The sequence below is a fragment of the Staurois parvus genome, unplaced genomic scaffold, assembly GCF_062004578.1.
Source record: "Staurois parvus isolate SC_StPar_1 unplaced genomic scaffold, SC_StPar_1.0 ptg000221l, whole genome shotgun sequence".
Lineage (NCBI taxonomy): Eukaryota > Metazoa > Chordata > Amphibia > Anura > Ranidae > Staurois > Staurois parvus.
In genome coordinates this window covers 3,698,687-3,716,452 of record NW_028318017.1, presented here as the reverse complement: position 1 = coordinate 3,716,452, position 17,766 = coordinate 3,698,687, and the positions used below count along the sequence as shown (strand labels likewise).

Sequence of the window (17,766 nt, the reverse complement as noted above, 5' to 3'; positions counted from 1 at the left end):
AAACAGCCATTCCTACCATTCCCGGTATATGATGTGGTGTCTGAGGGCACTGAATATTTTGTTGTATAATGTACTGCCTATCATTATTGCATTTTTTTTTGTTAATTGTCTGTTTACCTTGCTGAATTTCACTGTTTTATGATTATCGTAGGGGAATCGATGCCAAGGACAGCAGGTGTAGGCATACAGTGGGGCAAAAAAGTATTTAGTCAGCCACCAATTGTGCAAGTTCTCCCACTTAAAAAGATGAGAGAGGCCTGTAATTGGCATCATAGGGAGACCTCAACTATGAGAGACAAAATGAGAAAACAAATCCAGACAATCACATTGGCTGATCTGGAAAGAATTTATTTGCAAATTATGGTGGAAAATAAGTATTTGGTCACCTAGAAACAAGCAAGATTTCTGGCTCTCACAGACCTGTACCTTCTTCTTTAAGAGGCTCCTCTGTCCTGCACTCATTACCTGTATCAATGGCACCTGTTTGAACTCGTTATCAGTATAAAAGACACCTGTCCACAACCTCAAACAGTCACACTCCAAACTCCACTGTGGTGAAGACCAAAGAGTTGTTGAAGGACACCAGAAACAAAATTGTAGACCTGCACCAGGCTGGGAAGACTGAATCTGCAATAGGCAAGCAGCTTGGTGTGAAAAAATCAACTGTGGGAGCAATAATTAGAAAATGGAAGACATACAAGACCACTGATAATCTCCCTCGATCTGGGGCTCCACGCAAGATCTCACCCCGTGGGGTCAAAATGATCACAAGAACGGTGAGCAAAAATCCCAGGACCACACGGGGGGACCTAGTGAATGACCTGCAGAGAGCTGGGACCAACGTAACAAAGGCTACCATCAGTAACACACTACGCCGCCAGGGACTCAGATCCTGCAGTGCCAGACGTGTCCCCCTGCTTAAGCCAGTACATGTCCGGGCCCGTCTGAAATTTGCTAGAGAGCATTTCGATGATCCAGAAGAGGATTGGGAGAATGTCATATGGTCAGATGAAACCAAAACAGAACTGTTTGGTAGAAACACAACTCGTGTTTGGAGGAGAGAGAATGCTGAGTTGCATCCAAAGAATACCATACCTACTGTGAAGCATGGGGGTGGCAACATCATGCTTTAGGGCTGTATCTCCGCAAAGGGACCAGGACGACTGATCCATGTACAGGACAGAATGAATGGGGCCATGTATCGTGAGATTTTGAGTGCAAACCTCCTTCCATCAGCAAGGGCATTGAAGATGAAACGTGGCTGGGTCTTCCAACATGACAATGATCCCAAACATACCGCCCGGGCAACGAAGGAGTGGCTTCGTAAGAAGCATTTCAAGGTCCTGGAGTGGCCTAGCCAGTCTCCAGATCTCAACCCCATAGAAAACCTTTGGAGGGAGTTGAAAGTCCGTGTTGCCCAGCGACAGCCCCAAAACATCACTGCTCTAGAGGAGATCTGCATGGAGGATGGGCCAACATACCAGCAACAGTGTGTGCCAACCTTGTGAAGACTTACAGGAAACGTTTGACCTCTGTCATTGCCAACAAAGGATATATAACAAAGTATTGAGATGAACTTTTGATATTCACCAAATACTTATTTTCCACCATAATTTGCAAATAAATTCTTTCCAGATCAGCCAATGTGATTGTCTGGATTTGTTTTCTCATTTTGTCTCTCATAGTTGAGGTCTCCCTATGATGCCAATTACAGGCCTCTCTCATCTTTTCAAGTGGGAGAACTTGCACAATTGGTGGCTGACTAAATACTTTTTTGCCCCACTGTATGTAGATTGACTTCCCTACACAGCTGGTACTATTGCAACCGCACTGCAGGGAGAGTAGAGAACAGGAGGAATGCACATTCCTCTTAGGCCTCTGCACATGTTATTGGGTGGGCTGCTGTCTAATTGGATGATACCACCCAGATGATCCTGTGGACATATTTAATAAAGATCAATACTTATAAAAAGCACTGGCTCACTGCACTGTGGATTTTGCATGTAGTTAGGTAAAGGAAAGGAACCCGTTGGATAGGGAGAATGTGCCTAGCATCAGGGAGAAGTGGGGCAGCATAGAGACAGTCATCAGTGCTGCTGTTAAGAACCTTTCCACCACTAGTTCTTGCTGCTTACCGCCTACCAGCTGCCCCGTGTCAGGTGCTGTCAGTCACTGAGCAGCGCTCTCTGCAAATACTGTATAATCATCTGTGAGTGGGCTTCAGGATCAGTCCAGTCTTCATCTTGGTTGTTCTCCCCCCATCCTCACTCTCTGACCTCTGGTGGGGCTCAGCCCCGCTGTTCTTCCTGAATAAATCAAGGACTAAATAAGGAAGTGCAGTACTTCTTGTGTTGGGAAGATGGCGATGAGTGATAGAGGGGGTGGGGACCCTCGTCCTATAATCCCCTCATCACTGTCCCTCCTATAAAAGACAGTTCTTGTTTCCTCACTCTCTGACTAAGGTCCATGAATAAAGAAATGACCTGGTAGGAGATCAGAGGAGCCATTTCCTAGTTCCCTTGAGGGTGGAATTGTAAGCTCCTCAGAGACCAAGCTGCCTGATGTGGGTGGAGTCCTGGTTTGGGGGAACCAATCAGCTCCTGTCTAGTAATCCTCTTTGTCTTTTAGTCCATGGCCGGGAGATGAGGAAAACCTCCGAGGATTGTCTCACTTTGTCTCCAGACTGGAAAGTAGAAGATGAGGACATCACACAGTATAGTCCAGGAGAAAACCCGGCTCCCTCCAATGTCCATCCAGCACCACCCAGTGTAGATGGCTCATTGGATTCCTCGTATCCTGAGGACCCTCAGACTGTGCAGGATGGGGCCAACCTTCCACCAGACAAGAGGTTTCCCTGTACTGAGTGCGGGAAATGTTTCTATTTTAAATCCAAACTTAATGAGCATAAAAGATCTCACACAGGGGAGAAGCCATATGTCTGTCCGGAGTGCGGGAAATGTTTTTCACAAACGTCCAATTTTTACAGACATCAGAGATCTCACATGGGGGAGAAGAAGCATTCCTGTCCTGAGTGTGGGAAATGCTTTTCACATAAGTCCGATCTTTCTATTCATCAGAGATCTCACATGGGGGATAAGCCACTTTCCTGTCCTGAGTGTGGAAAATTTTTTTCAGACAAGTCCAATCTTTACAGACATCAGAGATTACACACAGGAGAGAAGCCGTATTCTTGTCCTGAGTGCGGGAAATGTTTTTCAAGGAAGTCCAATCTTAACACACATCAGAGATTACACACAGGGGAGAAGCCGTATTCCTGTCCTGAGTGTGGGAAATGTTTTTCCCAGAAGTCTGACCTTTCCATACATCAGAGATCTCACACAGGGGAGAAGCCGTATTTCTGTCCTGAGTGTGGGAAATGTTTTTCACAAAAGTCTGGTCTTTACAGACATCAGAGATCTCACACAGGAGAGAAACCATATTCCTGTCCTGAGTGCGGGAAATGTTTTTCACAAATGTCCATTCTTCACAGACATCAGAGATTGCACACGGGGGAGAAGCCACTTTCCTTTCCTGAGTGAGGGGAAATGTTCCTCGCTGAAGTCCTGTCTTCCTGTACATCAGGGGTCCCACACAACCCTGGAGGTGTATTAGTGCCTTGAGTGTGGGAAATGTCTTCTAGATGAATGTTGCTGGACATCCCAGCTCTCATGTGGGGAAGAAGCACACCCTGATATACACCTCAAATATACTCCATGGCTGATCTTCATCATGGAAGAAACTGTTCATAAAGGAGATCAGAGGTCCCCAAAGATGTGGATGAAGTGTGGGACCAGGTTGGCCATTGATGGCAGGAGAAGAATAAAAATGGAATCATCATCTTTCATTGGCTGAGTACATTTTGTGGTTACATAGTTTCATAGTTTGGTTGAAAAAAGACACAAGTCCATCTAGCTAGACCATTAAAAGGGGAAAAAAGTTATACAATCCTATACCCAGAGTTGATCCAGAGAAAGTCAATCTCAATAAAGAATGATCCAATTTGCTCCTGCAGGGGAAAAAAAACCCTTCTTCATCCCCCGAGAGGCAATCAGATATTCCCTGGATCAACTTTACCTATAAATGTTATATCCAGCTATATTCTGTGTATCCAAGAAAGAATCCAGGACTTTCCTACAGCAATCCACTGAGCTGGCCACAACCAACTCTTGAGGGAGTCTATTCCACATTTTCACAGCTCTTACTGTGAAGAAACCTTTCCGTGTTTGGAGATTACATTTCTTTTCCTCCAGATGTAAAGAGCGCCCCTTGTCTTCTGTGATGATCTCAGGGTGAATAGCTCTACACTGAGTTCACTATATGAACCACTGATGTATTTATACATGGAGATCATATCCCCCCTTATGTATTATACATGGAGATCATATCCCCCCTTATGTATTATACATGGAGATCATATCCCCCCCTATGTATTATACATGGAGATCATATCCCCCCCTATGTATTATACATGGAGATCATATCCCCCCTTATGTATTATACATGGAGATCATATCCCCCCTTATGTATTATACATGGAGATCATATCCCCCCTTATGTATTATACATGGAGATCATATCCCCCCTTATGTATTATACATGGAGATCATATCCCCCCTTATGTATTATACATGGAGATCATATCCCCCCTTATGTATTATACATGGAGATCATATCCCCCCTTATGTATTATACATGGAGATCATATCCCCCCTTATGTATTATACATGGTGATCATATCCCCCCTTATGTATTATACATGGAGATCATATCCCCCCTTATGTATTATACATGGAGATCATATCCCCCCTTATGTATTATACATGGAGATCATATCCCCCCTTATGTATTATACATGGAGATCATATCCCCCCTTATGTATTATACATGGAGATCATATCCCCCCCTTATGTATTATACATGGAGATCACATCCCCCCTTATGTATTATACATGGAGATCACATCCCCCCTTATGTATTATACATGGAGATCACATCCCCCCTTATGTATTATACATGGAGATCATATCCCCCTTATGTATTATACATGGAGATCATATCCCCCCTTATGTATTATACATGGAGATCATATCCCCCCTTATGTATTATACATGGAGATCATATCCCCCGTATGTATTATACATGGAGATCATATCCCCCGTATGTATTATACATGGAGATCATATCCCCCCTTATGTATTATACATGGAGATCATATCCCCCCCTTATGTATTATACATGGTGATCATATCCCCCCTTATGTATTATACATGGAGATCATATCCCCCCTTATGTATTATACATGGAGATCATATCCCCCCTTATGTATTATACATGGAGATCATATCCCCCTTATCTATTATACATGGAGATCATATCCCTTCTTATGTATTATACATGGAGATCATATCCCCCCTTATGTATTATACATGGAGATCATATCCCCCTTATGTATTATACATGGAGATCATATCCCTTCTTATGTATTATACATGGTGATCATATCCCCCCTTATGTATTATACATGGAGATCATATCCCCCTTATGTATTATACATGGAGATCATATCCCTTCTTATGTATTATACATGGAGATCATACCCCCCTTATGTATTATACATGGTGATCATACCCCCCCTTATGTATTATACATGGAGATCATATCCCCCCTTATGTATTATACATGGAGATCATATCCCCCCTTATGTATTATACATGGAGATCATATCCCCCCTTATGTATTATACATGGAGATCATATCCCCCCTTATGTATTATACATGGAGATCATATCCCCCCTTATGTATTATACATGGAGATCATATCCCCCCTTATGTATTATACATGGAGATCATATCCCCCCTTATGTATTATACATGGAGATCATATCCCCCCTTATGTATTATACATGGAGATCATATCCCCCTTATGTATTATACATGGAGATCATATCCCCCCTTATGTATTATACATGGGGATCATATCCTCCCTTATGTATTATACATGGAGATCATATCCCCCCTTATGTATTATACATGGTGATCATATCCCACCTTATGTATTATACATGGTGATCATATCCCACCTTATGTATTATACATGGAGATCATATCCCCCCTTATGTATTATACATGGAGATCATATCCCCCCTTATGTATTATACATGGAGATCATATCCCCCCTTATGTATTATACATGGAAATCATATCCCCCTTATGTATTATACATGGTGATCATATCCCCCCTTATGTATTATACATGGAGATCATATCCCCCCTTATGTATTATACATGGAGATCATATCCCCCCTTATGTATTATACATGGTGATCATATCCCCCCTTATGTATTATACATGGAGATCATATCCCCCCTTATGTGTTAGTGTTATACATGTAGATCATATCCCCCCTTATGTATTATACATGGAGATCATATCCCCCCTTATGTGTTAGTGTTATACATGTAGATCATATCCCCCCTTATGTATTATACATGGAGATCATATCCCCCCCTTATGTATTATACATGGAGATCATATACCCCTTACAGTGGGAAAAATAATTATTTGATCCTTTGCAGATTTTGTGAATTGTCCCACTTACAGAGAAATGAAGGGTCTATAAGTTTTATAATAGGTGTATTTTAAACGAGATAGACAGAATATCAACCAAAAACCCAGTAAAAAAAACATGATACAAATGTTATAAACTGAGTTGCATTTCAGTGAGTAAAATAAGTATTTGATCCCCTACCAACCAACAATGATTCTGGCTCCCACAGACTGGCTATATGCTCATGTGGCACACAGATTAGTCCTGCCAATTTAAGAAAGTGTTCCTACTGACAGCTTGTTATGTGTATAAAAAAGACACCTGTCCACAGAATCTCTTTCTTGGGCACCACCATGGGCAGGACCAAAGAGCTGTCAAATGATGTCAGGGACAAGACTGTAGACCTGCACAAGGCTGGAATGGGCTACAAGACCGTCAGCAAGAAGCTTGGTGAGATGGAGGCAACTGCTGGAGCGGTTATTTGCAAATGGAAGTGTAAGAGGATCAAGCGGAAAAAGATGGGCACTGTCACCAATACCCAGCATGGCCACAGGTTGCATGGTCCCGTGCGCATAGGCGCACGCAGGTCATGATCATGCACGTGGGTGCGTGAATTAGTGCATACGCGGTGGCACACGCTGGACACAATAGTTTGTGGTGTCCGTTTGCCTTTAAAAGGACTGCAGTACTGACCACTAGTTCCTGGATGATCATCAGCCTCCTGTGTTCCTGTGCCTTTGCCTTGTCATTATCTGATTTCACGTTGCCGACCCGGATAGCCTCTGACCAGTCTGATCTTCTGGCTCTGACTCCTGGTTTGTTCTACTGACTCTGCTGCTGCCTGATTACCTGTGTATGACCTCGGCTTATTCTGACCTCGCTCCTGCCTGATCTTTTGTGTTTGACCCTCAGCCTGCTCCTGACCTTGCTTCTTCTTACTTTGGCTTCTGATTGACCTCCTGTGTTTGACCTCTGGCCTAACTTCGACTCCGATCCCTGCCTGCTGCCAAGTTCTGCCTGCCATGTCTGGGGAACATACACTTAGGTCCATATATATTTGGACACAGGCACACTTTTCATACTTTTGGCTCTGTATGCCACCAGAATAAATAAAACAAAACAATCCAAATGAATTTGAAGTGCAGACTTTCAGCTTTAATTCAAGGGGCTGAACATAAATATCAAGTACAGATTTTAGGAACTGCAGCCATTTTTATACACAGTCCCTCCATTTTCATGGGCTCAAATGTAATTGGACAAATGAATATAATCATAAATAAAATGTTCATTTTTAATATTTTGTTGAGAATCCTTTACTGGCAATGACTGCCTGAAATCTGGAACCCATGGACATTACCAAAGACTGGGTTTCCTCTTTTCTGATGCTTTGCCTGAAGTCTGGAACCCATGGACGTTACCAAAGACTAAGTTTCCTCCTTTCTGATGCTTTGCCTGAAGTCTGGAACCCATGGATGTTACCAAAGACTGGGTTTCCTCCTTTCTGATGCTTTGCCTGAAGTCTGGAACCCATGGACGTTACCAAAGACTGAGTTTCCTCCTTTCTGATGCTTTGCCTGAAGTCTGGAACCCATGGACGTTACCAAAGACTGAGTTTCCTCCTTTCTGATGCTTTGCCTGAAGTCTGGAACCCATGGACGTTACCAAAGACTGGGTTTCTCCTTTCTGATGCTTTGCCTGAAGTTTGGAACCCATGGACATTACCAAAGACTGGGTTTCCTCCTTTCTGATGCTTTGCCAGGCTCTAACTGCAGCTGTCTTCAGTTGTTCTGTGTTTGTGGGTCTTTCTGCCTTTAGTTTTGCCTTCAGCAAGTGAAATGCTCAATTGGGTTGAGATCAGTTGATTGACTCGGCCATTGCAGACTATTCCATTTCTTTTCCTTCAAAAGCTCCTGGGTTGCTTTTGCAGTGTGTTTTGGATCATTGTCCATCTGTACTGTGAAGCGCCGTCCAATCACCTTTGCTGCATTTGGCTGAATCTGGGCTGACAGCATATCTCTAAACACTACAGAATTCATCCGGCTGCTTCTGTCATCTCATCAATAAACACCAATGACCCAGTGCCACTGGAAGCCATGCATGCCCATGCCATCACACTGCCTCCACCATGTTTTACAGATGACGTTTTGTGCTTTGGATCATGAGCTGTTCCAAGCCTTTTCCACGCTTTTTTCTTCTCGTCATTCTGGTACAGGTTAATCTTAGTTTCATCTGTCCAAAGAATACTTTTCCAGAACTGGTCTGGCTGTTTTAGATGTTGTTTGGCAAAGTCTAATTTGGCTTTTCTATTCTTCAGGCTTCTGAATGGTTTGCACCTTGTTGTGAACCCTCTGTATTTGCTCTCATGAAGTCTTCTCTTGATTGTAGACTTTGACAATGATACGCCCACCTGAAGAGTGTCCTTCACTTGTCTGGATGTTGTGAATGGGGTTTTTCTTTACCATAGAGAGGATCCTGCGATCATCCACCACTGTTGTGTCCCATGGACATCCATGTCTTTTTATGTTGCTGAGCTCACCAGTGCGTTCTTCTTTCCTCAGAATGTACCACACTGTTGATTTGGCCACTCCTAATGTTGCCGCTATCTCTCTGATGGATTTGTTTAGATTTTGAAGTGTTACAATGGCCTGTTTCACTTGCATGGACAGATTGTTTGAACGCATGATGTAGGTTCACAGCAATAGATTCCAAATGCAAATACCGCACTTAGAATCAACTCCAGACCTTTTACCTGCTTAATTGATGAAGAAATAACAAAGGAGTAGCCCACACCTGGCCATGAAACTGCTTTTGATTCAACTCTCCAATTACTTTTGGTCCCTTGAAAAAGAGGGGATGGCTACTCTTAAGAGCTGTAATTCCTAAACCCTTCCTCCAATTTGCATGTACATACTGTGATATGGGGGATGCTTAGCTCAACGGTAGATGCGTTTTTAGTGAGTTCATGCCAGACAGGAACTAAACTTAAGGGCCTGAAAGCCCATTTTTATTAAATAGTAACTGAAAAGTCCTTTCAACACAAGGTTTCCCATGCAGGGGATTTCAAGTTAACGCAAAATAATACACAATGAAAATGCCAAGCCACCTGGCACTCTGGTTAGCAGTACCTCAGCTTAGCTTGGTCTCCCAGACCACTGATTATTCAGGCTTTCAGCCTAGGTGACAGCTTCTTGCTGTCCAGGTCCCACATGGCCTCTTGACAGAGTTTTCCCTGTACCTCAACTTGCTTTCTCCAGAGACTCGCAAACTCCCTCCAGCCCCTTGGACTCACTGGCCTCTGCAGCTTCCTCAGCCTCCTAGACCCTCTCTTGGTCTCCCAGACTCTCGTAGCTGGCCAGATTTTCCCAGTCATTGGACCCAGAATCCCCCTCAAAAGGGATGTAGTCTCCACCAGAAGCTTCCAGCTCTCCTGACAGGGCTCTGTCTTCAGGCTTGCAGCAATAGCAACTACTATTCCACCTCCACCACCTGTGAGCTATGCTCAGATCTGCCTTATAACAAGTGTGTGCACCTGGACACACACACCCTGCAGAACTTCTGAAAAACCTGGAAACAAGACTGAAGACTCCATCCCACCCAATACTTTTTGGAGCCTTAAAGGTTATAGCCCCAATCCAGACTTACCAAATCTAGGGAAAGCTTAAAACATAGCTTTCTCTGCTTGCAAAACATTTGCTGGAGCCTCTCAAACTGATTGTTTGAGAGTCCTGTGTCCTTTTCAAACCTATTTCCACAGTGACAGAGCCTCGCACTGTCACAATGCCCTCAAATTAAACTTGAGAGTGTGCACTTTCAGCCCATATCCAAAACTTGGGGTTTGTTGAGACCACTGCTAGTTCCAGATCATGGAACCATGGACTTCCCTGTGTTGAGTTTGCTTACAATAATTCTGTGCATGCTGATACCAACCAGTCCCCATTCTGGGCAAATTATGGATTTCACCCCACTTTTTTGCCAAATGTCATTCCGGATGCACCAGTTCCTGCAGTCCAGGTCAGGCTGAATGTCATTCAAACTATCAGGTGCTCCAAGGGGCCATACAGAAGGCATAGGAAGACTACAAGAAGAATTATGACAAAAAGATGAGAGGAAATCCTGTTCTGAAGGGTGGGATGAAGGTATGGCTCTCTTCAGCAAGGCTGGAATTTCTTTTCCCTATCAAAATTTGGGGCCAAAATGAATTGGTCCATTTCAATTCAAGAGTGAGGTGAATCCTGTAGCATTCGAGCTAGCACTGAGTTCTTATAAAATTCACCCAGTTTTTCATGTGTCCTTGTTGAAAGCACCTGTGTCCAGTCCGTTTCCTGGCAGGGAAGAGCCTCCTTCTGCTCCAGTTGCAGTTGGAGAAGAAACAGAATTTGAAGTGGAATCCATTGTGGACTGTCAGAAAAGGTGAAGGCAAGTACAGTACCTTTATTAAGTGGAAGTGGTATTCATCAGAAGAAAATTCTTGGGAACCTGCAAAAGATTTTTTTTCACAGATTCCCAGAAAAACAAGCCCATTTAGGCACCTGGAGGATGCCCCTTGGGGGGGGGGGGCACTGTCAGAAGATTAAGTGGAAAAAGATGGGCACTGTCTCCAATAACCAGCATGGCTGCAGGTTGCACGCTCCCATTTGCGCAAATGCACAAACCGTTGGATGCACATGTACGGTGGCACACGCAGGATGCGATAGTTTCTGGCTCCTATTTTCCTTTAAAAGGACTGCAGCTCTGAACACTAGTTCCTAGATGATCATCAGCCCCCTGTGTTACTGTGCCTTTGCCTTGTGATTAACTGATTTCCCATTGCCAACACGGATTGCCTCTGACCAGTCTGATCTTCTCCCCTGGCTCTGACCCCTGGCTTGTTCTACTGACTCTGCTGCTGCCTAATCACCTGTTTATGACCTCAGCTTATTCTCCTGACCTCGCTTCTTCATGATCTCTTTTGTTTGACCTTCAGCCTGCTACTGACCTTGCTTCTGCTTCTTTCTTTTGTCTTTTGATTGATCTGCTATGCTTGACCTCTGACCTGACTTTGACTCTGATCCCTGCCTGCTTCCAAGTTCTTCCTGCCACATCTGGGGAACATCAGCTCTGCAGCTCCTCATCCTGGCTCTTCAGGCTCCAGGCTCTTCAGGCAACATGTGCTTCTTTGGGCCGAGCATCCCCTGTTGCTACCTTCAGGGGTTTTCCGCACTCAGCCGCAAGGGGAGCCCTCTCAGCACTCCGGCCTCTGACCAGGTATGTGACAGGATGATCATGAGAAAAGTGAGGGATCAGCCCAGAACTACACGGGAGGAGCTTGTGAATGATCTCAAGGCATTTGGGCCCACAGTCACCAAACAAACCATTGGTAACACAATACATCGCCATGGATTGAAATCCTGCTGCGCCTGCAAGGTCCCCCTACACAAGAAGGCACATGCACAGGCACGTCTGATGTTTGCCAATGAGTATCTAAATGATTCAGAGAAGGATTGGGTGAACGTGTTGTGGTCAGATGAGACCAAAATTGAGCTCTTTGGCATTAACTCAACTTGCCGTGTTTGGAAGAAAAATGCTGACTATGACCCTAAGAACACCATCCCTACAGTCAAGCATGGAGGTGGAAACATTATGCTTTGGGGCTATTTCTCTGCTAAATGTACAGGTCTGCTTTGCTCCATTGAGGGGCCAATGGCCATGTATTGTAAAATCTTGGATACAAGGCCATGTATTGTAAAATCTTGGATGAGAACCTTCTTCCCTCAACCAGAACATTGAAAATGGGTCGTGGATGGGTCCTGCAGTATGACAATGACCCAAAACATACCACCAAGGCAACAAAGGAGTGGCTCAAGAAGGAGCTTATTAAGGTCATGGAGTGGCCTAGGCAGACCTTAATTCTACAGAAAATTTATGGAGGGAACTGAAACTTTGCATTGCCAAGTGACAGCCAAGAAACCTTAAGGATTTAGAGAAGATATGTAAAGAAGGGTGGACCAAAATCCCTCCTGAGATGTGTGCAAACCTGGGAACCAACTACAAGAAACGTCTGACCTCTGTGATTTCCAATAAGGGATTTGCCATCAAGTACAAAGTCATGTTTTGCTTGGAGATCAAATACTTATTTTACTCACTTAACTACAACTCAGTTTATAACATTTCATGCCCAAAACTGAACTGTATATTCCAGATGAGGTCTTATTAATGATTTGTACCAGGGGTGGGGGTGAATTATCTCTCTCTCTCTCTCTCTCTCGACTATACCTCTCCTAGTACAAGAGAGGATTTTGCTCTCTTTAGAACCTGCAGCCTGGCATTGCATGCCATTATTAAGCTTGTGATCTACCAGAACCCCAAGATCCTTCACCATTGACCCCCCCAGATCCTTCAACACCATTGACCCCCTCAGATCCTTCTCCACCATTGAGCCCCCCAGATGCTTCTCCACCATTGATTCCCCCAGATCCTTCTCCACTATTGACCCCCCCAGATCCTTCTCCACCATTGACCCCCCTAGTATGTATGATGCATGCATATTCTTAGCCCCCAAGTACAGAACTTACATTTATCAACATTAAACCTCATTCGCCACATAGTCCCCCAATTACACAGAGCATTGAGGTCGGATTGTAAATTGGAGACATCCTGTAAGGACGTTATTCCCCGGCACAGCTCGGTGTCATCTTCAAAAACTGAAATTGTATTTTTAATCTCAGACCCGATATTGTTTATAAATATATTAAAAAATAAGGGTTTCAACACTGAACCTTGGGGTACACCACTAATAACACTGAACCTTGTAGTACCCCACTAATAATGGACCTTGGGGTACACCACTAATAACAGTAAACCTTGGGGTACACCACTAATAACACTGTACCTTGGGGTACCCCACTAACACGCAAAAAGGAGGATTTGTGAAAAGAAATTCACAGAAAAGCGGCTACATTATGAACAGAATGTGACACTCAGAAAAATTTCCAAAAATTATGCTTTATTACACTTATAAATATGACATATGGGCAGTCGCCCTGGTTTACCATCACCTCAGTATGAGACAATACACACAGACCTAAAACCATTAAAATAACACCAAGACCGGTCTAAATGCATGTGCAACAGAGAAAATGACTGCAAGAGTCTAATGTCCCTGAGACACAAACACATAGGTGAACACTTCCCACAGGAGGTGTATCCAAAAATTATACCATAGGTATACCATAATACATGTTATAATATTAGAATTCGGCTATTGCCATAATGGTTGTATCCCAAATAGGGAATCCAAAAATTATACTATGGATATGGATATCACATGTATGCAATTCAGCAAGCACAATATGCGTCAAGAGGAGAACAATATGCCACAGGCCTGTATGAAAAAAGACAAAAATGTCATATGTATAATGCAATACATTCCTGTGCCGGCACAAGTGGTTGGGGCCCATTCATCTGTATAAACAGCTGTTTCCTAGAGCTCTTAAATGAGAATATGCCCCATTTATTCCCAGGATGGAAGAAAGGATGCAAAAAGCAGCACTCTGCTTGAAATGGTTTCTTCACCACTACATGTGGACTACACACCACTTTCTGTAAGAAAAACAAGACACATCCCAGAAGATCTTCTGCCTGTTGAAATGCATGTGGTATGTCTGGTATTCAGAGCCTCATAAATTGCTCTACAGTGAGAGTGCTATACATCTTAACCTGTCCCTGTAAAAAGATGTATATTGGTAAGACCAAAAGACAACTTAAAGTACGAATAGGTGAACATCTTAGAGATATTAGATCAAATGATCCTGAAAGTAATCTTGCTCAGCATTACGCTAAATATCATGGAGGTAAACTGGATGGTACAAAAGTGAAAGGTTTCTATGCATTGCACTTTCCACAAAGGAGAGGTGATTTTGATAGAGAACTGCTTAAAAAGGAGAAATACTGGATATATAAACTTGATACACTGTACCCAAAGGGGTAAAATGTGGAATGTGATCTCCAAGTATTTTTGGATAAATAGTTTTTATATTTAGGTATCTTTATATTGCCACACGTTAACTAATCTATGGCATTTCTCCGTTTTTAATAACAGTTGGAGCATATGCTAAATAATCAAGGTAAACCCTTTTGTACTTGGGAATAATAATAACAACATGTATGATCTTATGTTATGGATCTAAATATAGCTCTAGAAAAATATAAAAGGATTGACCGTTGAACTAATTATTCCCCTTTTCCTTTCGTTCCTTTATTCCTTTTTTCCTCCTTCCCCCCCCCCCCCCTTTTTTCCTCCTCCCCTCTTTTTCCCTCCATAATAATTACACCATAAGATGGATATCTAAAATTGGGATTTTTATGTTGAAACAATCCACAATGAGAATATTTAGGTGATATTGCCATCTTGTGGTGTGCTGTGGTAATTCACATTGCTTTTTTAAGAACTCGATTCAATGAATGGACCTGTTGATCCTTTTACTGATATCGCCATCTTCTGGTTAGAGTGTGATAATGTTTCAACTGATCAGTATATTTAATTCATGATCTTTGGATTTATATATGCATTGCTATGATTGCCAAGCCTCTCCCCTCTCTGATGTCTCCAGTTGTCTGTATTTTTTATATTTAACAATGACCAGCAGCTGTGCTAAGTATTTAGCCCCCTTTCTTCTTCCATTAGGAATAACTGCAGGTTGGTTTTTTGCATAAATGGGTGGGGTTTAACCCACTATAAATAGGAAATTGAGATGTGGTTGTTTCATTGGTCCTGACGAAGCTGAGTGAGATACGCCCATCGGCGAAACGCGTTGACGTCATACGTCAGATACGTCACTTCCGGTCATGCGCACTAGGTGGAACGCACGCTGACCCATTAGGAGGAAGCCACCTTCACATGTCATGAGGCAAGCCTAAGCAGCACAGGCGCCAAGAAGGGGCTGGAACCCGCGGTATATCGGCGGATGTCAGCGGTGGTTCCTTGGCCTCTTTGGCCTTGTATGGCAATACCTATGAAGGACATCCTTTCCGTTCCTATTATCCAGTGCACAGGTGGTGAGTGGACTGTCACAGGACATTAGATATATGGTCCTCTGTCACTATATGACCTATATATCCTACATAGAGTGTAAGCTCTGTCAGTGACTCTTCCACATATTGTCTGTTTTACTACAGGATGGGGACATCATGGTGCTTTTTATGGGAAACAAGACATACCACATGTATTTCAACAGGCAGAAGATCTTTTGGGATGTGTCTTGTTTTTCTTACAGAAAGTGGTGTGTAGTCCACATGTAGTGGTGAAGAAACCATTTCAAGCAGAGTGCTGCTTTTTGCATCCTTTCTTCCATCCTGGGAATAAATGGCGCATATTCTCATTTAAGAGCTCTAGGAAACAGCTGTCTATACAGATGAATGGGCCCCAACCACTTGTGCCGGCACAGGAATGTATTGCAGTATACATATGACATTTTTGTCTTTTTTCATACAGGCCTGTGGCATATTGTTCTCCTCTTGACGCATTTTGTGCTTGCTGAATTGCATACATGTGATATCCATATCCATAGTATAATTTTTGGATTCCCTATTTGGGATACAACCATTATGGCAATAGCCGAATTCTAATATTATAACATGTATTATGGTATACCTATGGTATAATTTTTGGATACACCTCCTGTGGGAAGTGTTCACCTATGTGTCTGTGTCTCAGGGACATTAGACTCTTGCAGTCATTTTCTCTGTTGCACATGCATTTAGACCGGTCTTGGTGTTATTTTAATGGTTTTAGGTCTGTGTGTATTGTCTCATACTGAGGTGGTGGTAAACCAGGGCGACTGCCCATATGTCATATTTATAAGTGTAATAAAGCATAATTTTTGGAAATTTTTCTGAGTGTCACATTCTGTTCATAATGTAGCCGCTTTTCTGTGAATTTCTTTTCACAAATCCTCCTTTTTGCATGCCTTTTTTGGCTACTGAATGGAGACCAAATATTGGGTGATACGATAATTTAATTTATTTTATAACCTCTCAATAATTATCTTTAGCATACCCCACTAACACCCCTAGACCATTCAGCGTATGAATCCTTAACCACTACTCTCTGAATTCGGTCTTTGAGCCAGTTTTCTATCCATTTGTAAACTGATTTTGGTGGTGTAAGAATGCACAAACATTTAGAGGTCTATTTTAAAAAAAAAAAAAAAAATAGTTGTACGATTATGACTGGCATTCACCCAGCTGTGATGAACATTGGCTGTATTTTATTTCATACATTGACTTGCTTGATTCCATCTAATGGCAATAGTGCATTATTGCTCTATCTTTACTGATTGAGGTATTTCAGGAAAAATACCTCATTATGATCACTAGATGGGGCTGACGGTCATAGGAAATCACTGTTAAATCACAGACAGAATTTGTAACAGCTGGATGAATGATTGCCACATTCATCCAACAAAGTTTTAAAAAATAGACCCCTTCTTTTCCTTCATCGGGCAGGGCTTCATACTAGTACCTGAGATCATACTCATGAGTATAGCAGACACTGAGGAACATAAGTTAATTAGGCTAACACCATTAAACCAGCCATTGATTTAAAATGTAAAATGCTATATAAATACACCAAGTATAATAACTATTATCTCCATCTAGTGGCTAATGTGGTGTTGTCTATTTTACATCAATGGAAATTATTCGACCAGCAAATAGCCAAATAATAATTTCCCCCCATGTACAGAGAAGGAATGGACATGCACTTTCACCAGGTGAATGGTTCTACACATTCTTTATGAATAGACCCCCAAATGTCAGGAGACGTTTCTATAAAGACGGGAAGTATGGAGCAGAGAAATGAATAGACTTCCCAGCAATGTTATTACCAGGCTGCAGCTAGGGGGAGCTCTAATGTCACCCCAGCAGAGTGATCCTATCTAGCCCACATTAACCTTTTCACTGCTAGAGCTGTTTTTGCACAGGTTAAAATGCACATTTTGGGCTGAAGTATACTGACACCCCCAAACATCTATTCTCATCAGAGGCCCTGGAGAATAAAATGGTGGTGATTGTTAAGGTGTTCCCCGTACACAGATTCCCCTTCATATCCGCCTTTATTTCCTCCTTTCCCCCATTTTCTATGTTGGGATCTTTTCTACAATACTTTGTTATAATAATGGAACACGTTGTGTATTGTATTGTACACCAATAATAATGACTCAACCCCCACATTCCAGACAAG

At 42.6% G+C, this 17,766-nt stretch overlaps 2 protein-coding genes across 2 annotated transcripts in view; both read left to right on the top strand.

Annotated features, from left to right (window-relative positions):
* The window catches only part of LOC149460810 (uncharacterized), a 94,741-nt gene that overhangs the window by 37,646 nt on the left and 39,329 nt on the right, over nucleotides 1-17,766 (top strand). The gene's annotated exons all lie outside the window — the stretch shown is intronic.
* LOC149460811 (uncharacterized) overlaps nucleotides 1-17,766 on the top strand; it is an 84,725-nt gene that overhangs the window by 55,059 nt on the left and 11,900 nt on the right. The window contains exon 3 of the mRNA XM_089679324.1: nucleotides 2,849-3,519. Within this exon, the coding sequence (XP_089535450.1) occupies nucleotides 2,849-3,519 (671 nt within the window). The remainder of the gene's footprint in view (nucleotides 1-2,848; nucleotides 3,520-17,766) is intronic.